At 43.8% G+C, this 24,898-nt stretch overlaps 1 protein-coding gene across 2 annotated transcripts; it reads left to right on the top strand.

Moving 5' to 3' along the window:
* Window positions 1-357: 357 nt before the first annotated feature.
* LOC112253189 (eukaryotic translation initiation factor 4E-like) lies at window positions 358-23,188 on the top strand. Of its 2 annotated transcripts, none has more exons than XM_042299040.1 (7): window positions 358-455; window positions 1,897-1,997; window positions 15,416-15,511; window positions 16,080-16,143; window positions 16,611-16,724; window positions 17,100-17,239; window positions 21,668-23,188. In XM_042299040.1, exons 1-7 carry the CDS (start codon window positions 423-425, stop codon window positions 21,780-21,782), a joined length of 663 nt encoding a protein of 220 aa, XP_042154974.1. In that variant the 5' UTR covers window positions 358-422; the 3' UTR covers window positions 21,783-23,188. The 2 variants fall into 2 exon arrangements, with proteins under 2 accessions (XP_042154974.1, XP_042154975.1); XM_042299041.1 differs by having other exon boundaries at window positions 408-440.
* The last annotated feature ends 1,710 nt before the right edge of the window (window positions 23,189-24,898 follow it).

Below are 24,898 nucleotides of genomic sequence, written 5' to 3'. Positions count from 1 at the left end.
TAATAGTGTGTGTGTGTGTGTGTGTGTGTGTGTGTGTGTGTGTGTGTGTGTGTGTGTGTGTGTGTGTGTGCGTGCGTGCAGTCTCAGGTGAACATAACAGATGGCAATACCCCTGATTAGAAATGTGTGTGTAGACCCTTAAGAATGTACTTTTGGGAATAGATGGTAACCAGTAGAACAAAAAAGATAGCTTACCTTATTCCCGGGTCCATTCCTTTGTCACAGTGTAGTGGAGACTTAAATATTTGTAGTATTATAGCTGGAATAAATAGTGATAATATACCTGCGTGCGAAAAGTCTACTGTCAGGGATAGCGGGCTTTCTGCCATTCACATGCTCTTGAACTAAAAAGGCTTCCGTATATTTTTGAGTGATTCGTGACGCACCAGCTCCGAACGGACAGGATCATTTCTACAGGCAAGATGGCGACTTCGGAGCCGGTAAGCGAGATCGAGGTATGTGGACATTTCACGAATAAAAACTGAATGTAGAACCCATCCTTTTTTTATTTGGTTAAGTTTCATCTTATAGGGTGTAAATCTACCAGGTTTTAACGGAATATTTTGCTCCAGGATCTGTGAAAGTGTTGGTGTCTGGTTCCAACATGCTCAGCAATGCTAGCGATGGATTTAGGGGGTGGCATTGGAGACTGTTGGCAGGGAGGGACTGGACATCGCTAGGTAGTTAATACTTGGTTCATTGAGTCAATACAATATACTACACTGTTACTGTGTCCCTTCAAAACTATTGATCGTATTTGTGATAGGTTTTTATTTACACTATAAAAAAATGTGACATCTAGACACGTGTGTCTGTGCTGTGTTAGCTAGATTTTACGTTACCTTGCTAACTATAGCCATCAGGCTAGCTAGCTAACTTGCTGCCATGGGGCTTGCTCATTTGAATCTGCAAATATTTTGCACAAATTAACCTGTTTTGGGGCCAAATTGAATGAATTACTAGTTGTAACTAGTTAGCTAGCTACATTGTCGTATAGCTAATTGGGAACAATCGGACGTTATTGAATTAGCTAACTAGCAACTGTAGAAGTTAACGTTAAAAGTGATTTAGTTGGCTAGTTAACGTACTAGTGAGTGAGTCATCCAGTATACTGAAGTAGTTAGCTATCTTGGAATCAGCCCCATCCAGCAGGCGCATGACTTGCGGCGAATCAATGAATCAGAGATGAAGCATATGGACGGTCTAGCTAACTACTTAGGAGTTAGCTACAGAGTACTAGGTAGAGTTTCAATCACATGTGGCTCTCTAGTAGCTATTAGTAATGGCTAACTACACAAACGTTTGTCTTAGTCTCAGGTGAACAGAAAACGTAGCTAGCTAGCTAACCACATTGACAAAACAGAGCCGGCTAGCATTGTCACCTCACATCACCTTGTTCTAGATCTTTCAATAGTGGAAGTCTAGATCTTCAGCATCTTCTACAGAGATGTTGGTAGATATTCAGTAGACATGTAGAGGCGTTGTGTGTATCATTCAGTAGTAGAAATGGCAGAAATCCTAGTTTTGTCTTTATTCAAAACGTTAAAATGTAGTCCGACATGGATAGAATACATGTAGTATTGTTTGTGTCTGTAGTAGTTTTATTAAATGTAACCATTGTTTAACTAGGCAAGTCAGTTTAGACTTGTTCGGGAGCAGAATGACAGATTTTTACCTTGTCAGCTCGTGGATTCCATCTAGCAACCTTTCAGTTACTGGCCCAAAGCTTTAACCACTAGGCTACCTGCTGCCCCAGTTAGTTTCCATAATTATCCTTGATATTGATATGATTGTGTATGTTAGGAGCTATTGGCAGGATGGGTCTAAAGATGTCAGATTTCCTGCAAACAGCTAATATTGTACTGATGAATGTTTTTGCTGTGTCATCCCATCCAGAATGCACCTGAAACAGAAGAGCCCCAACCTGAAGTAATCCCCACTGCACCACCTGTGGTCACTGATTCCGAGCAGTACATCAAACACCCCCTGCAAAACAAGTATGGGTACAGTGTGTCTGTCTGCTTTTGTGCATTACAATTAGTAAATGAGAACTTTTTGTGTGGTAGTCAGCACATGCAACAATCAGTAACACAGGTAGCCTGAAACATAGGCTATTACTTTGCAGAATACCAGCTTTATATAGCATAACAGATAGGATTAGAAAATATGTCTCCTCATTGAATCTACTCTGCCTGTGATTGCCAAATTATTCACCATAGGTCAATACAGAGAGGGGCTCCTTACTCTGCCACTGTAGCCCATGACTCACTACAGTAGAACCTCCACCAAATAGCTGAGACTTTCTCTCTGACCCGGGTGCTGTGTAAGACTTGTATGTGACTTATATGTCTGTCCTGTAGATGTTTGGGCTGGAAGCAGTGCTTGTTTGGTACAATATTTCCACTTTGCTGACAACTGGCTGCTGATTACAACACATCTGCTGCTCAGCGTTGACACCAGGAGTATATTCATTAGGGGGAAACCGAGGGGGGGGGCTACCTGAATTTGTCCAATAGAAACTCGTTGCAAAACGCAATTGTTTGGACTAATGATTACATCCCTGGGGTACTGCAACAAAAACAAGAGTTTCTATTGAACAATTTCAGGTAGGTCCCTCCCTCTTTCGTTCTGTTGGCTTCCGTTTTGTTCCTAGTGAATAAACCCCAGGGTCTTGTTCATTCATTAGATACCAAACGGAAGGGAAATGACAATCAGAACTGGACTTGTCCAATAAGAAACTAAGTTTTTTTAAAGTTGCAAAACCTTTTAAAAATGTGTTATTGTGTGCCTAAATTAACATAACCCAGATGGGGATACTAGGGTCACGCTCACTAGGCCAAAACGCTTTGGTGCTTCCTAAAATATTTCCATTCACATGCTCACAGCTAGCTTTATCCCTAAACCTAGATGAAGAACAAAGCTGATCAAACTTGCTCTCTATAGATTTGACATTGTGATGTCATCACTTTTGTCTGTTGTAGCACATCCAATCGAGTGGCTGTCTTTTGAATAGGGAGCCAGGCCATAGACTACTGTAGGCAGTACATCGGACCGGGTAGAACTGCTGACATAAAACACTGCCTCAGTAGACCCACTCTAGACCTTTCTGTCTGTCCTGTCCCTGCCTCAGGTGGATGCTGTCCCTCCATAACCACAGATTCTGGGCCATTCTGATGCTTTAAAACTCCATAGTTCTGATCTTTTTTACTGTTTGAAAAACTTGATCCTAGACCAGTGGATTTCAGATTCTATTCGCAAGGATTTTTCTGCCATTGACATCCTTGGGCAGGCCGCCTAAGTGTTATTTAGGGCCACCTATGTCCACAGTGTTTTATATATATGTGTGTGTGTATATACGTGTGTGGTGTGTGTGTGTATACGCGTGTGTATACGCGTGTGTGTGTGTGTATATACGCGTGTGTGTGTGTATATACGCGCGTGTGTGTGTATATACGTGTGTGTGTGTATATACGCGCGTGTGTGTGTATATACGCGCGTGTGTGTGTATATACGCGCGTGTGTGTATATACGCGCGTGTGTGTATATACGCGCGTGTGTGTATATACGCGCGTGTGTGTATATACGCGCGTGTGTGTATATACGCGCGTGTGTGTATATACGCGCGTGTGTGTATATACGCGCGTGTGTGTATATACGCGCGTGTGTGTGTATATACGCGCGTGTGTGTGTATATACGCGCGTGTGTGTGTATATGTGCGTGTATATACGCGCGCGTGTGTGTGTGTATATACGCGCGTGTGTGTGTATATGTGCGTGTATATACGCGCGTGTGTGTGTGTGTATATACGCGCGTGTGTGTGTGTGTGTATATACACGCGTGTGTGTGTATACGCGTGTGTGTGTATATGCGTGTGTGTATATACGCGTGTGTGTGTATACGCGTGTGTGTGTATACGCGTGTGTGTGTGTATACGCGTGTGTGTGTATACGCGTGTGTGTGTATACGCGTGTGTGTGTATACGCGTGTGTGTGTATACGCGTGTGTGTGTATACGCGTGTGTGTGTATACGCGTGTGTGTGTATACGCGTGTGTGTATACGCGCGTGTGTATACGCGCGTGTGTATACGCGCGTGTGTATACGCGCGTGTGTATACGCGCGTGTGTATACGCGCGTGTGTATACGCGCGTGTGTATACGCGTGTGTGTGTGTGTGTATACGCGCGTGTGTGTGTGTGTATACGCGCGTGTGTGTGTGTGTATACGCGCGTGTGTGTGTGTGTATACGCGTGTGTGTGTGTATACGCGTGTGTGTGTGTATATGCGTGTGTGTGTGTATACGCGTGTGTGTGTGTATACGCGTGTGTGTGTATACGCGTGTGTGTGTGTATACGCGTGTGTGTGTATATACGCGTGTGTGTGTATATACGCGTGTGCGTGTATATGTGCGTGTATATACGCGTGTGCGTGTATATACGCGTGTGCGTGTATATACGCGTGTGCGTGCGTGTATATACGCGTGTGCGTGCGTGTATATGCGCGTGTGCGTGTATATGCGCGTGTGCGTGTATATGCGCGTGTGCGTGTATATGCGCGTGTGCGTGTATATGCGCGTGTGCGTGTATATGCGCGTGTGCGTGTATATGCGCGTGTGCGTGTATATGCGCGTGTGCGTGTATATGCGCGTGTGCGTGTATATGCGCGTGTGCGTGTATATGCGCGTGTGCGTGTATATGCGCGTGTGCGTATATATGCGCGCGCGTGTATATGCGCGTGTGCGTATATGCGCGCGTGTATGCGCGCGTGTGCGTGTATGCGCGCGTGTGCGTGTATACGCGCGTGTGCGTGTATACGCGCGTGTGTACGTGAGCGTGTGTGCGCGCGTGTGCGTGTGTGTGCGTGCGTGTATGCGCGCGTGTGCGTGTATGCGCGCGTGTGCGTGTATACGCGCGTGTGCGTGTATACGCGCGTGTGCGTGTATACGCGCGTGTGCGTGTATACGCGCGTGTGCGTGTATACGCGAGTGTGCGTGTATACGCGCGTGCGTGTGTATATACGCGCGTGTGTGTATATACGCGCGTGTGTGTATATGCGCGCGTGTGTGCGTGTGTATATACGCGCGTGTGTATATACGCGCGTGTGTATATACGCGCGTGTGTATATACGCGCGTGTGTATATACGCGCGTGTGTATATACGCGCGTGTGTATATACGTGCGTGTGTATATACGCGCGTGTGTATATACACGCGTGTGTATATACGCGCGTGTGTATATACGCGCGTGTGTGTATATACGTGCGTGTGTATATACGCGCGTGTGTATATACGCGTGTGTGTATATACGCGCGTGTGTATATGCGCGCGTGTGTGTATATATGCGCGCGTGTGTGTATATATGCGCGCGTGTGTGTATATATGCGCGCGCGTGTGTGTATATATACGCGCGTGTGTATATACGCGCGTGTGTGTATATACGCGCGTGTGTGTATACGCGCGTGTGTGTATACGCGTGTGTGTATACGCGCGTGTGTGTGTATACGCGCGTGTGTGTGTATACGCGCGTGTGTGTGTATACGCGTGTGTGTGTATACACGTGTGTGTGTGTGTACACGTGTGTATACACGTGTGTGTGTGTACACGTGTGTATACACGTGTGTGTGTACGTGTGTGTGTGTATACACGTGTGTGTGTGTGTGTATACACGTGTGTGTGTATACACGTGTGTGTGTATACACGTGTGTGTGTGTGTACACGCGTGTGTGTGTGTGTGTATACGCGTGTGTGTGTGTGTGTATACGCGCGTGTGTGTGTGTATACGTGTGTGTGTATATACGTGTGTGTGTATATACGTGTGTGTGTATATACGTGTGTGTATATACGTGTGTGTGTATATACGTGTGTGTATGTGTGTGTGCGCGCGTGTGCGCAACTGAAGGAGTGTGTGTGTGTGCACATGAGTGTGTGTGTGCACATGAATGTGTGTGTGTGTGCACATGAATGAATGTATGTGTGTGTATGCACATGAATGAATGTATGTGTGTGTATGCACATGAATGAATGTGTGTGTGTATGCACATGAATGAGTGTGTGTGTGTGTATGCACATGAATGAATGTGTGTGTGTGTGTGTATGCACATGAATGTGTGTGTGTGTATGCACATGAATGTGTGTGTGTATGCACATGAATGAATGAGTGTGTGTGTGTGCACATGAATGAATGAGTGTGTGTGTGCACATGAATGTGTTTGTGTGTATGCACATGAATGAATGAGTGTGTGTGTGCACATGAATGAGTGTGTGTGTGCACATGTGTGTGTGTGCACATGAATGAGTGTGTGTGTGCACATGAATGAGTGTGTGTGTGCACATGAATGAGTGTGTGTGCACATGAATGAGTGTGTGTGTGCACATGAATGAGTGTGTGTGTGCACATGAATGAGTGTGTGTGTGCACATGAATGAGTGTGTGTGTGCACATGAATGAGTGTGTGTATGCACATGAATGAGTGTGTGTGTATGCACATGAATGAGTGTGTGTATACACATGAATGAGTGTGTGTATACACATGAATGAGTGTGTGTGTGTATACACATGAATGAGTGTGTGTGTGTGTATACACATGAATGAGTGTGTGTGTATACACATGAATGAGTGTGTGTGTGTGTATACACATGAATGAGTGTGTGTGTATACACATGAGTGTGTGTGTATACACATGAGTGTGTGTGTATACACATGAGTGTGTGTGTATACACATGAGTGTGTGTGTGTGTATACACATGAGTGTGTGTGTGTGTATACACATGAGTGTGTGTGTGTGTATACACATGAATGTGTGTGTGTGTATACACATGTGTGTGTGTATACACATGAATGAGTGTGTGTGTATACACATGAATGAGTGTGTGTGTATACACATGAATGAGTGTGTGTGTATACACATGAATGAGTGTGTGTGTATACACATGAATGTGTGTGTGTGTATACACATGAATGTGTGTGTGTGTATACACATGAATGTGTGTGTGTGTATACACATGAATGTGTGTGTGTGTGTATACACATGAATGTGTGTGTGTGTATACACATGAATGTGTGTGTGTGTATACACATGAATGTGTGTGTGTGTATACACATGAATGTGTGTGTGTGTATACACATGAATGTGTGTGTGTATACACATGAATGTGTGTGTGTATACACATGAATGTGTGTGTGTATACACATGAATGTGTGTGTGTATACACATGAATGTGTGTGTGTATACACATGAATGTGTGTGTGTATACACATGAATGTGTGTGTGTATACACATGAATGTGTGTGTGTGTGTGTGTATACACATGAATGTGTGTGTGTGTGTATACACATGAATGTGTGTGTGTGTGTATACACATGAATGAGTGTGTGTGTGTGTATACACATGAATGAGTGTGTGTGTGTGTGTGTATACACATGAATGAGTGTGTGTGTGTGTGTATACACATGAATGAGTGTGTGTGTGTGTATACACATGAATGAGTGTGTGTGTGTGTGTGTATACACATGAATGAGTGTGTGTGTGTGTGTGTATACACATGAATGTGTGTGTGTATACACATGAATGTGTGTGTGTGTATGTATATATAATATACACTACCGGTCAAAAGTTTTAGAACACCTACTCATTCATTGGGTTTTCTTTATTTTTACTATTTGTAGAATCATAGTGTAGACATCAGAACTATGAAAACACAAAAAGTGTAAAAAATAAAAAATCTAAATATATTTGAGATTCTTCAATGGCGCCACCCTTTGTCTTGCTGACAGCTTTGCACACTCTTGGCGTTCTCTCAACCAGCTTCACCTGGAATGCTTTTCCAACAGTCTTGAAGGAGTTTCCATGTATGCTGAGCACTTGTTGGCTTCTTTTCCTTCACTCTGCGGTCCGACTCATCTCAAACCATCTCAATTTGGTTGATGTCGGGGGATTGTGGAGGCCAGGTCATCTGATGCATCACTCTCTTCCTTGGTAAAATAGCCCTTACAGAGCCTGGAGGTGTGTTGGGTCATTGTCCTGTTGGAAAACAAATTATAGCCCCACTAAGCCCAAACAAGATGGGATGGCATATCGCTGCAGAATGCTGTGATAGCCATGCTGGTTAAGTATGCCTTGAATTCTAAATAAATCACAGCCAGTGTCACCAGCAAAACACCATAACACCACCTCCTCCATGCTTCACGGTGGGAAATATACATGCTCAGATCATCCGTTCACCCACACTGCATCTCACAAAGACAAGCGGTTGGAACCAAAAATCTCAAATTTGGACAAATTTCCAAATTGTCCATTGCTTGTGTTTCTTGGCCTAACCCTTAGTAGGGTGGTCGGCACTCATCTCTCTCCAGTCTAACCTTTATTTGGGCTTTTTTTTTTTTTTTTTTTTTTTGAGGGAGTGGGAATGGGAAGTGCATCTCGTGTTGATAGCAATCCCCAAGCCTGATGGAGAGGTGTGAGTGAATGTGTGAATGGATTTTGACAGAGCTGTTCGTTCTGAAAAATAAACAAAATTGAGTACTTTAGATGTTTCTAATGGTTTTTGTATTCTGTTTAAAATCGGCTTAGCACATTACTTTTAGTTGTTTTATGTGAAATTAATGTGTAAAAAAACAAACATTTTTTGGGCCACAAATCACCAAAAAATGTTGCAAAATCCTGGAGGGACTGTAAAGTAATGATGGATTGTTTCTTTTTGCTTATTTGAGCTGTTCTTGCAATAATATGGACTTTGTCTTTTACCAACTAGGGTGTTCTTCTGGATACCCCCCTCACAACACAACTGATTGGCTCAAACGCATTAAGAAGGAAAGAAATTCCACAAATTAACTTTTAAGAAAGCACAACTGTTAATTGAAATGCATTCCAGGTGACTACCTCATGAAGCTGGTTGAGAGAATGCCAAGAGTGTGCCAAACTGTCGTCAAGGCAAAGGGTGGCTATTTGAAGAATCTTAAATATAAAATATTTTGATATGTTTAATACTTCTTTGCTTGCTAAACCTTTTTTCAGGACCCTGTCTTTCAACGATAATTCATAAAATTCCAAAAAACTTAACAGATCTCTATTGTAAAGGGTTTAAACACGGTTTCCCATGCTTGTTCAATGAACCATAAACAATTAATGAACATGCACCTGTGGAACGGTCGTTAAGACGCTTAGATGGTAGGAAATTAAGGTTACAGTTATGAAAACTTAAGACACTAAAGAGGCCTTTCTACTGACTCTGAAAAACACCAAAAGAAAGTTGCCCAGGGTCCCTGCTCATCTGCGTGAACGTGCCTTAGGCATGCTGCAAGGAGGCATGAGGACTGCAGATGTGGCCAGAGCAAAAAATTGCAATGTCCGTACTGTGACGGACAGCTGATTGTCCTCGCAGTGGCAGACCACGTGTAACAGCACCTGCACAGGATCGGTACATACGAACATCACAACTGTGGGACAGGTACAGGATGGCAACAACTGCCCGAGTTACACCAGGAACGCACAGTCCCTCCATCAGTACTCAGACTGTCCACAATAGGCTGAGAGAGGCTGGACTGAGGGCTTGTAGGGCTGTTGTAAGGCAGGTCCTCACCAGACATCACCGGCAACGACGTTGACTATGGGCACAAACCCACCGTTGCGGCACCAGACGGGACTGGCAAAAAGTGTTCTTTGCTGACGAGTTGCGGTTTTGTCTCATCATGGGTGATGGTCGGATTAGCGTTTATCGTCAAAGGAATGAGCATTACACCGAGGCCTGTACTCTGGAGCGGGATCAATTTGGAGGTGGAGGGTCTGTCATGGTCTGGGGCGGTGTGTCACAGCATCATCGGACTGAGATTTTCATTGCAGGCAATCTCAACGCTGTGCGTTACAGGGAAGACGACATCCTCCCTCATGTGATGCTCATCCTGATATGACCCTCCAGCATGACTATTCCACCAGCCATACTGCTTGTGCTGTGCGTGATTTCCTGCAAGACAGGAATGTCAGTGTTCTGCCATGGCCAGCAAAGAGCCCAGATCTCAATCCCATTGAGCACGTCTGGGAACTGTTGGATTGGAGGGTGAGGGCTAGGGCCATTCCCCATAGAAATGTCCTGGAACTTGCAGGTGCCTTGGTGGAAGAGTGGGGTAACATCTCATAGCAAGAACTGGCAAATCTGGTGCAGTCCATGAGGAGGAGATTCACTGCAGTACTTAATGCAGCTGGTGGCTATTATTCTACAATGTGGAAATGTAAAAAAATTAAGAAAAACCTTTGAGTGAGTAGGTGTTCTGAAACTTTTGACCAGTAGTGTATAATATAAATAAAATGTACACAACTAAAACCAGATGTAACGTATATAGAAAAGATAATGTACCTATTTTTATTTTATTTTTAAATTGAGAACTAACAATCACCTAAATCAAAGATAGACAGGGAGATTTGAAAATTCCAAAAACAATGATTGATTTTTGTTATTATGTGTAAGCAAAATAACACAGCATTAGCCATGGAAAAATACATAGAATTGCAGGAATTTGGCTTTGAAACTGCAAAACATGCTCAGCTCCATGGAGATGTTTAGAATTGCAGGATATTCTACACTGCCAAGATGGGGGGGCTCTAAAATTCAGCCATGCCTACTCCTCTCCACATAAGCCTCTTTTTGATCTACATTGGTTTTGGAGTTGGTACTTTTCAGCTCTCTGAATGTAACTTTGGGGTGGCATTACACCACCGCCAGAGAAAAAAACAAGCCTTGCGCAACCTCTTCCTCCTGTTGATGTTTTTCTGGGTGATGCTAGGGACTAGACAGTCTGGAGTCTGTTGTAGGGAGTTCTGGACTTCAACACACTGTGTTTATGGGTACGTGGCTCAACATCAATTTAGTGTGGTCTTTTCTTCAGGACCCCAACAGCAGTAGAGTAGACCACTTTACGTTAATTGACACATTAGTGTTTTTGTTTACACATGTCTATGAACTCAACCTGGTTCATCAGACGAGTCACTCCACGTGTTTTCTCGTCTCAACACTGGTGTTGTGTAATAATAACAATATATGTTTCAGTCGGGCAACACTAGAGTGCTTCCTCTCTAGCCTACTTATCTGCTGATAGTCAGTGTGATAATTAACCACGGGGGACTTTTCAGGAAGGGACCAGGAGGGGCATGTGTATAAATTTAGTGTGGCGGGGGGCACAGGGTTCAGGCCATGCCCTATCCACCTCTCCATCCCTCCCTCCCCTACAATACTATGCTCTTCCTGGCAAAGGGATGATAGAATAGTGGTAGGACTGGTGAACAATGGAAGACTGCCTGGTTCTGCTGTTCAACATGTTAGTGTAAGCATGTTACTTACACTTGCTGTTGTACACGATGGGGAAATGAATGCATAGGCAATAACATACAGTGCATTGGGAAAGTATTCAGACTCCTTGACTCCCATGTTTTGTTACGTTACACAATTATTCTACAATGGATTCAATTGTTTTCTCCCCCTCAATCTATACACAATACCCCATAATGACAAAGTTTTGCAAATTTTTGCAAATGTATAAATAATAAACTGAAATATCACATTTACATAAGTATTCAGACCCTGTTGAATCACCTTAGGCAGCAATTACAGCCGCAAGTCTTTTTGGGTATGACACTACAAGCTTGGCACACCTGTATTTGGGGAGTTTCTCCCATTATTCTCTGCAGATCCTCTCAAGCTCTATCAGGTTGGATGGGGAGCGTTGCTGGGCCACTCAAGGATATTGAGACTTGTCCCGAAGCCACTCCTGCATTGTCTTGGCTATGTTCTTAGGGTCGTTGTCCTGTTGGAAGGTGAACCTTTGCCCCAGTCTAAGATCCTGAGCGCTCTTGAACTGGTTTTTATCAAGGATCTCTCTGTACTTTGCTCCGTTCATCTTTCCCTCAATCTTGTCTAGTTTCCTAGTCCCTGCTGCTGAAAAACATCAACACAGCATGATACTGCCACCACCATGCTTCACCGTAGGGATGGTGCCAGGTTTCCTCCAGACATGCCGCTTGGCTTTCAGGTGAAAGAGTTCGATCTTGGTTTCATTAGAGCAGAAAATCTTGTTTGTCATGGTCTGAGGGGCTTTAGGTGCCTTTTAGCAAACTCTAAGTGGGCTGTTATGTGCCTTTTACTGAGGGGTGGCTTCTGTCTGGCCACTACCATAAAGGCCTGCTTGTCCTTCTGGAAGGTTCTCCTATCTCCACAGAGGAACTTTTGAGCTCTGTCAGAGTGACAATTGGGTTCTTGATCACCTCCCTGACCAAGGCCCTTCTCCCCAGATTGCTCAGTTTGGCTGGGTGGCCAGCTCTAGGAAGGGTCTTTGTGGTTCCAAACTTATTCCATTTAAGAATGGATTTTTATAGGCAGAGCAACATGACATCAACCTTCCATACCTTAACCTTCCTTATCCTACCCGTTAAGTAGTTGCCATGGAAATCTTTATAGTTTATTTGCTGTATGTTCTGTGGAACGGACTGTTGGACGCTTCATTGATTGAAGGTCTCCTGTTGGACGCTTCATTGATTGAAGGTCTCCTGTTGGACGCTTCATTGATTGTAGGTCTCCTGTTGGACGCGTCATTGATTGTCGGTCTCCTGTTGGACGCGTCATTGATTGTAGGTCTGCTGTTGGACCCTTCAAATCAAATTTTATTTGTCACATACACATGGTTAGCAGATGTTAATGCGAGTGTAGCGAAATGCTTGTGCTTCTAGTTCCGACAATGCCGTAATAACCAACGAGTAATCTAACAATTCCAAAACTACTACCTTATACACACAAGTGTAAAGGGATAAAGAATATGTACATAAAGATATATGAATGAGTGATGGTACAGAGCGGCATAGGCAAGATGCAGTAGATGGTATCGAGTACAGTATATACATATGAGATGAGTATGTAAACAAAGTGGCATAGTTTAAAGTGGCTAGTGATACATGTATTACATAAAAATGCAGTAGATGATATAGAGTACAGTATATACGTAGACATATGAGATGAATAATGTAGGATATGTAAACATTATATTAAGTAGCATTGTTTAAAGTGGCTAGTGATATATTTTACATAAATTCCCATTTATTAAAGTGGCTGATGTTGAGTCAGTGTGTTGGCAGCAGCCACTCAATGTTAGTGGTGGCTGTTTAACAGTCTGATGGCCTTGAGATAGAAGCTGTTTTTCAGTCTCTCGGTCCCAGCTTTGATGCACCTGTACTGACCTCGCCTTCTGGATGATAGCAGGGTGAACAGGCAGTGGCTCGGGTGGTTGTTGTCCTTGATGATCTTTATGGCCTTCCTGTGACATCGGGTGGTGTAGGTGTCCAGCAGAGGGAACACCCCCCTATCCACATCGATGGAACAGTAGTGGAGAGGGTAGTAAGTTTTAAGTTCCTCGGCGTACACATCACAGACAAACTGAATTGGTCCACCCACACAGACATCATTGATTGTTGGTCTGCTGTTGGACGCTTCATTGATTGTTGGACGCTTCATTGATTGTTGGACGCTTCATTGATTGTTGGACGCGTCATTGATTGTTGGACGCGTCATTGATTGTAGGTCTCCTGTTGGACGCGTCATTGATTGTAGGTCTCCTGTTGGACGCGTCATTGATTGTAGGTCTCCTGTTGGACGCGTCATTGATTGTAGGTCTCCTGTTGGACGCGTCATTGATTGTAGGTCTCCTGTTGGATGCGTCATTGATTGTAGGTCTCCTGTTGGACGCGTCATTGATTGTAGGTCTCCTGTTGGACGCGTCATTGATTGTAGGTCTCCTGTTGGACGCGTCATTGATTGTAGGTCTCCTGTTGGACGCGTCATTGATTGTTGGACGCTTCATTGATTGTAGGTCTCCTGTTGGACGCTTCATTGATTGTAGGTCTCCTGTTGGACGCGTCATTGATTGTAGGTCTCCTGTTGGACGCGTCATTGATTGTAGGTCTCCTGTTGGACGCTTCATTGATTGTAGGTCTCCTGTTGGACGCTTCATTGATTGTAGGTCTCCTGTTGGACGCGTCATTGATTGTAGGTCTCCTGTTGGACGCGTCATTGATTGTAGGTCTCCTGTTGGACGCGTCATTGATTGTAGGTCTCCTGTTGGACGCGTCATTGATTGTAGGTCTCCTGTTGGACGCGTCATTGATTGTAGGTCTCCTGTTGGACGCGTCATTGATTGTAGGTCTCCTGTTGGACGCGTCATTGATTGTAGGTCTCCTGTTGGACGCGTCATTGATTGTAGGTCTCCTGTTGGACGCGTCATTGATTGTAGGTCTCCTGTTGGACGCGTCATTGATTGTAGGTCTCCTGTTGGACGCGTCATTGATTGTAGGTCTCCTGTTGGACGCGTCATTGATTGTAGGTCTGCTGTTGGACGCGTCATTGATTGTAGGTCTGCTGTTGGACGCGTCATTGATTGTAGGTCTGCTGTTGGACGCGTCATTGATTGTAGGTCTCCTGTTGGACGCGTCATTGATTGTAGGTCTCCTGTTGGACGCGTCATTGATTGTAGGTCTCCTGTTGGACGCTTCATTGATTGTAGGTCTCCTGTTGGACGCGTCATTGATTGTTGGACGCTTCATTGATTGTAGGTCTCCTGTTGGACGCTTCATTGATTGTAGGTCTCCTGTTGGACGCGTCATTGATTGTTGGACGCTTCATTGATTGTAGGTCTCCTGTTGGACGCGTCATTGATTGTAGGTTTCCTGTTGGACACGTCATTGATTGTAGGTCTCCTGTTGGACGCGTCATTGATTGTAGGTCTCCTGTTGGACGCGTCATTGATTGTAGGTCTCCTGTTGGACGCGTCATTGATTGTAGGTCTCCTGTTGGACGCGTCATTGATTGTCGGTCTCCTGTTGGACGCTTCATTGATTGTCGGTCTCCTGTTGGACGCGTCATTGATTGTCGGTCTCCTGTTGGACGCGTCATTGATTGTAGGTCTCCTGTTGAACGCGTCATTGATTGTCGGTCTCCTGTTGGACGCGTCATTGATTGTAGGTCTCCTGTTGGACGCGTCATTGATTGTTGGACGCTTCATTGATTGTAGGTCTCCTGTTGGACGCTTCATTGATTGTAGGTCTCCTGTTGGACGCTTCATTGATTGTAGGTCTCCTGTTGGACGCGTCATTGATTGTAGGTCTCCTGTTGGATGCGTCATTGATTGTAGGTCTGCTGTTGGATGCGTCATTGATTGTAGGTCTGCTGTTATTTGCTGTTATGTTAGAATTTAGCCCTGGTTTGGCTGATGTATATCAATTCATGCATTTCCATAACTGTTACTGCTGTTGATATGCAGACTGACACATTGACTGGTCACTCTGGTAGTTGCAGATGGTAAGATTTGCCCACTAAAGACAAATAGAAGCCTTTGTCTGCGGACGGGGGAGTGCGATGGGGAATCTCTGACTGTGTCCTCTCACTTCAGATGGGCCCTGTGGTACTTCAAAAATGACAAGAGCAAAAGCTGGACAGAGAACCTCCGTCTCATCGCAAAGTTTGACACAGTGGAAGACTTCTGGGCGTGAGTACTCTTCCTCTCCCTCTTTTTATTTTTTTACCTTTATTTAACTAGGCAAGTCAGTTAAGAACAAATTCTTATTTTCAATGACAGCCTAGGAACAGTGGGTTAACTGCCTGTTCAGGGGCAGAATGACAGATTAGTACCATGTCAGCTCGGGGGTTTTGAACTTGCAACCTTCCGGTTACTAGTCCAACGCTCTAACCACTAGGCTACCTCTTCCTCCTCCTCCCTCCTAATCCACATCACCACCCCTTATTCTACCTCTCCATCCTATGGCATCATCATGTTAATCAGTGTTGAAAAAAGGGGCCATTTCCTGTTTAGCAGAGCAGAATGTTCATTTGCAGCTAGAAATTAATTCTACAGAATGGACATTTTAACTGGCAGTTCTATGCCATGTATTGCTATCTGTGCCCTGAATGTTGTGCCTCATGACTTCTCTCCAAAATCGAAATGGAGAATGGCATGGAACTATCAATTGTCTCACTATCATTTTATAATCATAGTGTCTAATATTATTTTATCTGTAGGCCTGTGTTTAAGTGTGCCTCTTGGTTGTGTGTTGTAGATTATATAACCACATACAGCAGCCCAGTAAGTTAGGCTTCGGCTGTGACTACTGCTTATTTAAGGTAAGTGGACATCTGAAACCAACAGTATCCTATCAGAGGACATATCGCTCTTCTGTACATTGTCAAGTTAATGATGTTGAATGAAGATATAAAGCCCCTCTGAGTAGGACTGATGATCTAGGACAGTGTTTCCCAAACTCTGCCCTCGGGACCCCAAGGGGGTGTGCCCATTTTTGTTTTTGCCCTAACACTGGACAGCTGATTTAAATGATCAACGCTTGATGATTAGTTGATTATTTGAATCAGTTGTGTCGTTCTTTCGCAAAAACATGCACCCTGGGGGGCCAGAACAGAGTTTGGGAAACCCTGATCTAGGATCAGGTCCCCCTTATCCTTTTAATGTTTTTCATTATGGTCTAAAATGCTAAACTGATCCTAGATACTGTAATACGCTTCATGAATACGGACCCAGGGTGTACGTTGGGGGTCAAGTTGTGAGCTAACGTTCCTCCACCACTGTGTGTCAGGATGGGGTGAAGCCTATGTGGGAGGATGACAAGAACAAGCTCGGTGGGAGGTGGCTGATGACCCTCAGCAAACAGCAGAGACAAATCGACCTTGACCGCTACTGGATGGAGACAGTAAGTATAATTATCCCTGAACCTGGGTCCTGTTCATTTGGCAGCAAACGGGACCGAAGGAAAGGCTCATTTTTGTTTTCCATTGCAAAATGTTTTTGAATGTTTCCAGTCGTGTACCCTAATGAATTTGACCCTGGGCTGTGTCGTATTTATTAGGGCACAACAAAAACATTGCAATGGTCCAGGTAGAGCCTCCATCTTTCAGTCAGTTTTCCTCGCTTTGATGAACACAACCCTCCTGCAACTCTTCATGACTATACTACCAGAGTATTGTATAATCTTCTGTTAAGGATGGGTTGCTGGACAGTGAATTAACGGGTAAATAACATGTTATTTAATCTTGAGTATTGTGTACTTGATTTGTGTGTGTTGCAGCTGTTGTGTTTAATTGGCGAGTCGTTTGATGAGGCCAGTGAAGACGTGTGTGGAGCGGTGGTCAACGTCAGACCCAAGGGAGATAAAATATCCATCTGGACTGGGAACTGTCAGAACAAGGAAGCCATCGTGGCGATAGGGTAGGTTCACATCTCTTTCCTTTTGTCCATTGGGTAAAAGTTCGTCCTCCGTCACCAAATGTAGGCGTGTGGCAGTTTGGAAATTCATCCTATCCCCAATTGCCTCCTCCAGTGGAAGATTCTCAAGTGTATCTACACCGAAGAGGGTTCTTTAATTCAACCACACCCCTTTGAAACAGGTGTTGATTTAACATTTACTTTTCAGTCATTTAGCAGACACTCTTATCCAGAGCGACCTACAGTTCTTAAGATAACAAACCAGGTGAGAGAGCCAAGAGACCAGAGGTGGCAGAATGGAGTGCTTGGGTTGGTGTAGGGTTTGAGCATACCCTGAAGGTAGGGAGGGGCAGTGCCCCTTGCTGTTCCGTAGGCAAGCACCAGTCTTGTAGTGGATGTGAGCTTCGACTGGAAGCCAGTGGAATGTACGGAGGAGAGGGGTGACATGGGATAACTTGGGAAGGTTGAACACCAGGTGGGCTAGAGGAGAAAAGCACACATTTAAAAATAACGACATGCTACTTCTGGTTTTATTAAATATAAAAATAAAATAGCATGTCTTCAGGCAAATTACATTTACAGGGTGGAATCCCAAAATACATGTAAAAAGAAAGGTAGCTAGTTGTATGTATACGTGTGTGTATGTATATGTAATGTATGTGTGTGTGTGTGTATATATTGCTCAGAAAAATAAAGGGAACACTAAAATAACACATCCTAGATCTGAATGAATGAAATATTCTTATTAAATATTTTTTTTCTTTACATAGTTGAATGTGCTGACAACAATCACACACAAATGGAAATCAAATTTATCAACCCAGTCAGGTCAGGATTTGGAGTCACACTCAAAATTAAAGTGGAAAACCACACTACAGGCTGATCCAACCTTGATGTAATGTCCTTAAAACAAGTCAAAATGAGGCTCAGTAGTGTGTGTGTGGCCTCCACGTGCCTGTATGACCTCCCTACAACGCCTGGGCGTGCTCCTGATGAGGTGGCGGATGGTCTCCTGAGGGATCTCCTCCCAGACCTGGACTAAAGCATCCGCCAACTCCTGGACAGTCTGTGGTGCAACGTGGCGTTGGTGGATGGAGCGAGACATGATGTCCCAGATGTGCTCAATTGGATTCAGGTCTGGGGAACGGCCGGGCCAGTCCATAGCATCAATGCCTTCCTCTTGCAGGAACTGCTGACACATGAGGTCTAGCATTGTCTTGCATTAGGAGGAACCCAGGGCCAACTGCACCAGCATATGGTCTCACAAGGGGTCTGAGGATCTCATCTCGGTACCTAATGGCAGTCAGGCTACCTCTGGCAATGCCACCCTATACCATGACTGACCCACCGCCAAACCGGTCATGCTGGAGGATGTTGCAGGCAGCATAACGTTCTCCACGGCGTCTCCAGACTCTGTCACGTCTGTCACATGTGCTCAGTGTGAACCTGCTTTCATCTGTGAAGAGCACAGGGCGCCAGTGGCAAATTTGCCAATCTTGGTGTTCTCTGGCAAATGCCAAACGCCCTGCACGGTGTTGGGCTGTAAGCACAACCCCCACCTGTGTACGTCGGGCCCTCATACCACCCTCATGGAGTCTGTTTCTGACCGTTTGAGCAGACACATGCACATTTGTGGCCTGCTGGGGGTCATTTTGCAGGGCTCTGGCAGTGCTCCTCCTTGCACAAAGGCGGAGGTAGCGCTCCTGCTGCTGGGTTGTTGCCCTCCTACGGCCTCCTCCACGTCTCCTGATGTACTGGCCTGTCTCCTGGTAGCGCCTCCATGCTCTGGACACTACGCTGACAGACACAGCAAACCTTGCCACAGCTTGCATTGATGTGCCATCCTGGATGAGCTGCACTACCTGAGCCACTTGTGTGGGTTGTAGACTCTGTCTCATGCTACCACTAGAGTGAAAGCACTGCCAGCATTCAAAAGTGACCAAAACATCAGCCAGGAAGCGTAGGAACTGAGAAGTGGTCTGTGGTTACCACCTGCAGAACCACTCCTTTATTGGAGGTGTCTTGCTAATTGCCTATAATTTCCACCTGTTGTGTATTCCATTTGCGCAACAGCATGTGAAATTTATTGTCAATCAGTGTTGCTTCCTAAGTGGACAGTTTGATTTCACAGAAGTGTGATTGACTTGGAGTTACATTGTGTTGTTTAAGTGTTCCCTTTATTTTTTTGAGCAGTATATATAGTATGTGTATGTGTGTGTATATGTGTATATATATATATATACTACTCAAAAAATACATGTTTATATATTTGCATATGTGTGTATATATTTATATATGTATATGCATATGTATATGCATATGTATGTATATGCGTATGTATATATTTGCATACGTATATACAATGTGTGTGTATATAATATAAATATGTATGTGTGTGTGTTTATTTACCTTTATTTAACTAGACAAGTCAGTTAAGAACAAATTCTTATTTTCAATGACGGCCTAGGAACAGTGGGTTAACTGCCTTGTTCAGGGGCAGAACGACAGATTTGTACCTTGTCAGCTCGGGGGTTTGAACTTGCAGCCTTCCGGTTACTAGTCCAACGCTCTAACCACTAATGTGTGTATATATATGTGTATATATGTACACATGACACACATACCATATCTACATTTGCATATATACAGTGGGGCAAAAAAGTATTTAGTCAGCCACCAATTGTGCAAGTTCTCCCACTTAAAAATATGAGAGAGGCCTGTAATTTTCATCATAGGTACACTTCAACTATGACAGACAAAATGAGAGAGAAAAAAATCCAGAAAATCACATTGTAGGATTTTTAATGAATTTATTTGCAAATTATGGTGGAAAATAAGTATTTGGTCACCTACAAACAAGCAATATTTCTGGCTCTCACAGACCTGTAACTTCTTCTTTAAGAGGTTCCCCTGTCCTCCACTAATTACCTGTATTAATGGCACCTGTTTGAACTTGTTATCAGTATAAAAGACACCTGTCCACAACCTCAAACAGTCACACTCCAAACTCCACTATAGCCAAGACCAAAGAGCTGTCAAAGGACACCAGAAACAAAATTGTAGACCTGCACCAGGCTGGGAAGACTGAATCTGCAATAGGTAAGCAGCTTGGTTTGAATAAATCAACTGTGGGAGCAATTATTAGGAAATGGAAGCCATACAAGACCACTGATAATCTCGCCCGATCTGGGGCTCCAGGCAAGATCTCACCCTGTGGGGTCAAAATGATCACAAGAACGGTGAGCAAAAATCCCAGAATCACACTGGGGGACCTAGTAAATGACCTGCAGAGAGCTGGGACCAAAGTAACAAAGCCTACCATCAGTAACACACTACGCCGCCAGGGACTCAAATCCTACAGTGCCAGATGTGTCCCCCTGCTTAAGCCAGTACATGTCCAGGCCCGTCTGAAGTTTGCTAGAGAGCATTTGGATGATCCAGAAGAAGATTGGGAGAATGTCATATGGTCAGATGAAACCAAAATATAACTTTTTGGTAAAAACTCAACTCGTCGTGTTTGGAGGACAAAGAATGCTGAGTTGCATCCAAAGAACACCATACCTACTGTGAAGCATGGGGGTGGAAACATCATGCTTCGGGGCTGTTTTTCTGCAAAGGGACCAGGACGACTGATCCGTGTAAAGGAAAAAATGAATGGGGCCATGTATCGTGAGATTTTGAGTGAAAACCTCCTTCCATCAGCAAGGGCATTGAAGATGAAAAGTGGCTGGGTCTTTCAGCATCACAATGATCCCAAACACACCGGCAACGAAGGAGAGGCTTCGTAAGAAGCATTTCAATGTCCTGGAGTGGCCTAGCCAGTCTCCAGATCTCAACCTCGTAGAAAATCTTTGGCGGGAGTTGAAAGTCCATGTTGCCCAGCAACAGCCCCAAAACATCACTGCTCTAGAGGAGATCTGCATGGAGGAATGGGCCAAAATACCAGCAGTAGTGTGTGTGTGAACCTTGTGAAGTCTTACAGAAAACGTTTGACCTCTGTCATTGCCAACGAAGGGTATATAACAAAGTATTGAGAAACTTTTGTCATTGACCAAATACTTGTTTTCCACCATAATTTGCAAATAAATTCATTAAATTTTTGTCTGTCATAGTTGAAGTGTACCTTTGATGAAAATTACAGGTCCCTCTCATCTTTTTAAGTGGGAAAACTTGCACAATTGGTGGCTGACTAAATACTTTTTTTTTGTATATCTCTATATATATCTATGTATATACATCATTGTGTATATATATGTATAAACATATTTACATATGTGTATATATGTGTGTGTGTAAATTTGAGTATGTGTTTGTTTACTCCTACATCACTGCAATGTTTCTAGCTCACCACTAGGTGGCGACAATTCGTGTAAGACTGTAATGAGAACCTATTCATCATTCCCTCTTTTTCTCTCATCTCTCTCTCTCCAGACAACAGTATAAAGAGCGCCTGAGTATCCCCATCAAGCTCCTGATTGGCTACCAGTCGCATGACGACACGTCTAGCAAGAGTGGTTCCACCACAAAGAACATGTACTCAGTCTGATCAACAACACCCACCCCCAACTCAACTACAAACCCACTAGAGCTGGGCGATATGGACCAAAATCCATATCACGATAAATTGACTGAATTCACGATAAATTGAATGATAAGTTTATAACATTAATGTGCACCACAGTTATTTTTTATATTACCCCTACTACTACTACTACTTTGAATGTTGTTGCTATCAATTGTCCCATTAATAGTCATCCATATTAGCTAATTTATTTCATTTGGAACTTCACATTTCTCTAGTAGGGTCCTATGGGTAATGAACGATCAGCCAAATGTCCACAATAAGTGGTCAGTGTTGATACTTTTCAGTTTATCGTCCCAGCTCACTGCATCACCAACACATTCATACTTTTCAGTTGTGAACTACTGTTAGTGTCCTTCCTCTTTACAGACGAGAGAATTGTTCAAACGTGTACAAAGTTAGGGCCGCCTCCCTGACACCTGATTGTCCAGCTGGCTAAATGACGTATCTTGTACAGAAGAAAAGGAGAACAGCTGAAGCTGTTGGGATTTGAGCTAGAAGATCTTAAATAAATGACTTAATTTTAGAATTGGTGAGTATATGTGAATAATAATGCCAGTGGCTCCCCCCCTACTCGTGTAGCTGGGAGAAGATGATGTTTAAGGCCTGGTTAAAAACACCTTCCTTTGCTGTAAACCCAATTCCTTTTCTCATGCAGAGTTTACTATCACTTTCTGTTATGAAAAGCGTTTCTCATCAACCACCCAGGATAGGAAAAAGACCAGATTAATTTACTCAGATTTTAAAGGGCAGCCAGCATTTTAACCTGCTTTACCTGGAGGTGTTTAGCATGATAAGGGATTGCAGATGCACCTGCTACAGAAAAGACAACAGTATCAAAAAAGAAAAATGTTTGTGAAGAATAGTAGTGGTCACACGGTCTTAAGTGTGAACATTTTGTAAGAAAGAGCAGGAAGTTCCAGCCATGCTGGGATTGAGAGGATTGTCTGCTTGTAAAACTTTTTCTCCCCCCTTTCCCTATTTATTTATGATATATCCATTTGAGGTTAAACTACTTAGTTGGAGGGCAACCATAAAAAAACCTAAATTTCCCTACACTATTTTTTCTGTTTTGTTTTTTGTTATTGAGGATGTTAATGACATGGACTACTGCTTAATATAGAACCTTTTTTACAGTGTATCATAGCAAGTAAAGATGCCTGGACAAGTTTTAGGTCTGCTTCTCACTGTTTTCTTCCTAAGAAAAACTGTAACATTTCGCACTACTCTCTGGGGCTGGTGCAAGTGGAGAAGAAAGGATATCTTCCTCTCTCCATCGTTAAATGATTTTGCTCATAATGTATCTTAATGTATATTACCTTCTTTCAAGTAAAGGTTAAGTGCTTTGCATTAAAACCAGAACCACGCCATCTCCTTTCCTGTGTTGTCAGTTTAGCATCACTTTCTGTAGGGTTACAGTGGTGTGTTCAATATGCAGATGATGCACCGATCAGCTCTGAATAGGTCATCACTTTCTGTAGGGTTACAGTGGTGTGTTCAATATGCAGATGATGCACCGATCAGCTCTGAATAGGTCATCACTTTCTGTAGGGTTACAGTGGTGTGTTCAATATGCAGATGATGCACCGATCAGCTCTGAATAGGTCATCACTTTCTGTAGGGTTACAGTGGTGTGTTCAATATGCAGATGATGCACCGATCAGCTCTGAATAGGTCATCACTTTCTGTAGGGTTACAGTGGTGTGTTCAATATGCAGATGATGCACCGATCAGCTCTGAATAGGTCATCACTTTCTGTGGGGTTACAGTGGTGTGTTCAATATGCAGATGATGCACCGATCAGCTCTGAATAGGTCATCACTTTCTGTGGGGTTACAGTGGTGTGTTCAATATGCAGATGATGCACCGATCAGCTCTGAATAGGTCATCACTTTCTGTAGGGTTACAGTGGTGTGTTCAATATGCAGATGATGCACCGATCAGCTCTGAATAGGTCATCACTTTCTGTAGGGTTACAGTGGTGTGTTCAATATGCAGATGATGCACCGATCAGCTCTGAATAGGTCATCACTTTCTGTAGGGTTACAGTGGTGTGTTCAATATGCAGATGATGCACCGATCAGCTCTGAATAGGTCATCACTTTCTGTAGGGTTACAGTGGTGTGTTCAATATGCAGATGATGCACCGATCAGCTCTGAATAGGTCATCACTTTCTGTAGGGTTACAGTGGTGTGTTCAATATGCAGATGATGCACCGATCAGCTCTGAATAGGTCATCACTTTCTGTAGGGTTACAGTGGTGTGTTCAATATGCAGATGATGCACCGATCAGCTCTGAATAGGTCATCACTTTCTGTAGGGTTACAGTGGTGTGTTCAATATGCAGATGATGCACCGATCAGCTCTGAATAGGTCATCACTTTCTGTAGGGTTACAGTGGTGTGTTCAATATGCAGATGATGCACCGATCAGCTCTGAATAGGTCATCACTTTCTGTAGGGTTACAGTGGTGTGTTCAATATGCAGATGATGCACCGATCAGCTCTGAATAGGTCATCACTTTCTGTAGGGTTACAGTGGTGTGTTCAATATGCAGATGATGCACCGATCAGCTCTGAATAGGTCATCACTTTCTGTGGGGTTACAGTGGTGTGTTCAATATGCAGATGATGCACCGATCAGCTCTGAATAGGTCATCACTTTCTGTGGGGTTACAGTGGTGTGTTCAATATGCAGATGATGCACCGATCAGCTCTGAATAGGTCATCACTTTCTGTAGGGTTACAGTGGTGTGTTCAATATGCAGATGATGCACCGATCAGCTCTGAATAGGTCATCACTTTCTGTAGGGTTACAGTGGTGTGTTCAATATGCAGATGATGCACCGATCAGCTCTGAATAGGTCATCACTTTCTGTGGGGTTACAGTGGTGTGTTCAATATGCAGATGATGCACCGATCAGCTCTGAATAGGTCATCACTTTCTGTAGGGTTACAGTGGTGTGTTCAATATGCAGATGATGCACCGATCAGCTCTGAATAGGTCATCACTTTCTGTGGGGTTACAGTGGTGTGTTCAATATGCAGATGATGCACCGATCAGCTCTGAATAGGTCATC

Source organism: Oncorhynchus tshawytscha, linkage group LG16 (genome assembly GCF_018296145.1).
Source record: "Oncorhynchus tshawytscha isolate Ot180627B linkage group LG16, Otsh_v2.0, whole genome shotgun sequence".
NCBI lineage: Eukaryota > Metazoa > Chordata > Actinopteri > Salmoniformes > Salmonidae > Oncorhynchus > Oncorhynchus tshawytscha.
This window is presented reverse-complemented; position numbering and strand designations above follow the sequence as displayed.

Bases quoted from the DNA above. Each gene is read 5' to 3' on its own strand.
- LOC112253189 (XM_042299040.1), top strand. From the start codon at position 423: ATGGCGACTTCGGAGCCGGTAAGCGAGATCGAG. The intron at 15,512-16,079 runs GTGAGTACTCTT...TGTGTGTTGTAG, and splicing joins ACAGTGGAAGACTTCTGGGC to ATTATATAACCACATACAGC. The intron at 16,144-16,610 runs GTAAGTGGACAT...ACTGTGTGTCAG, and splicing joins GTGACTACTGCTTATTTAAG to GATGGGGTGAAGCCTATGTG.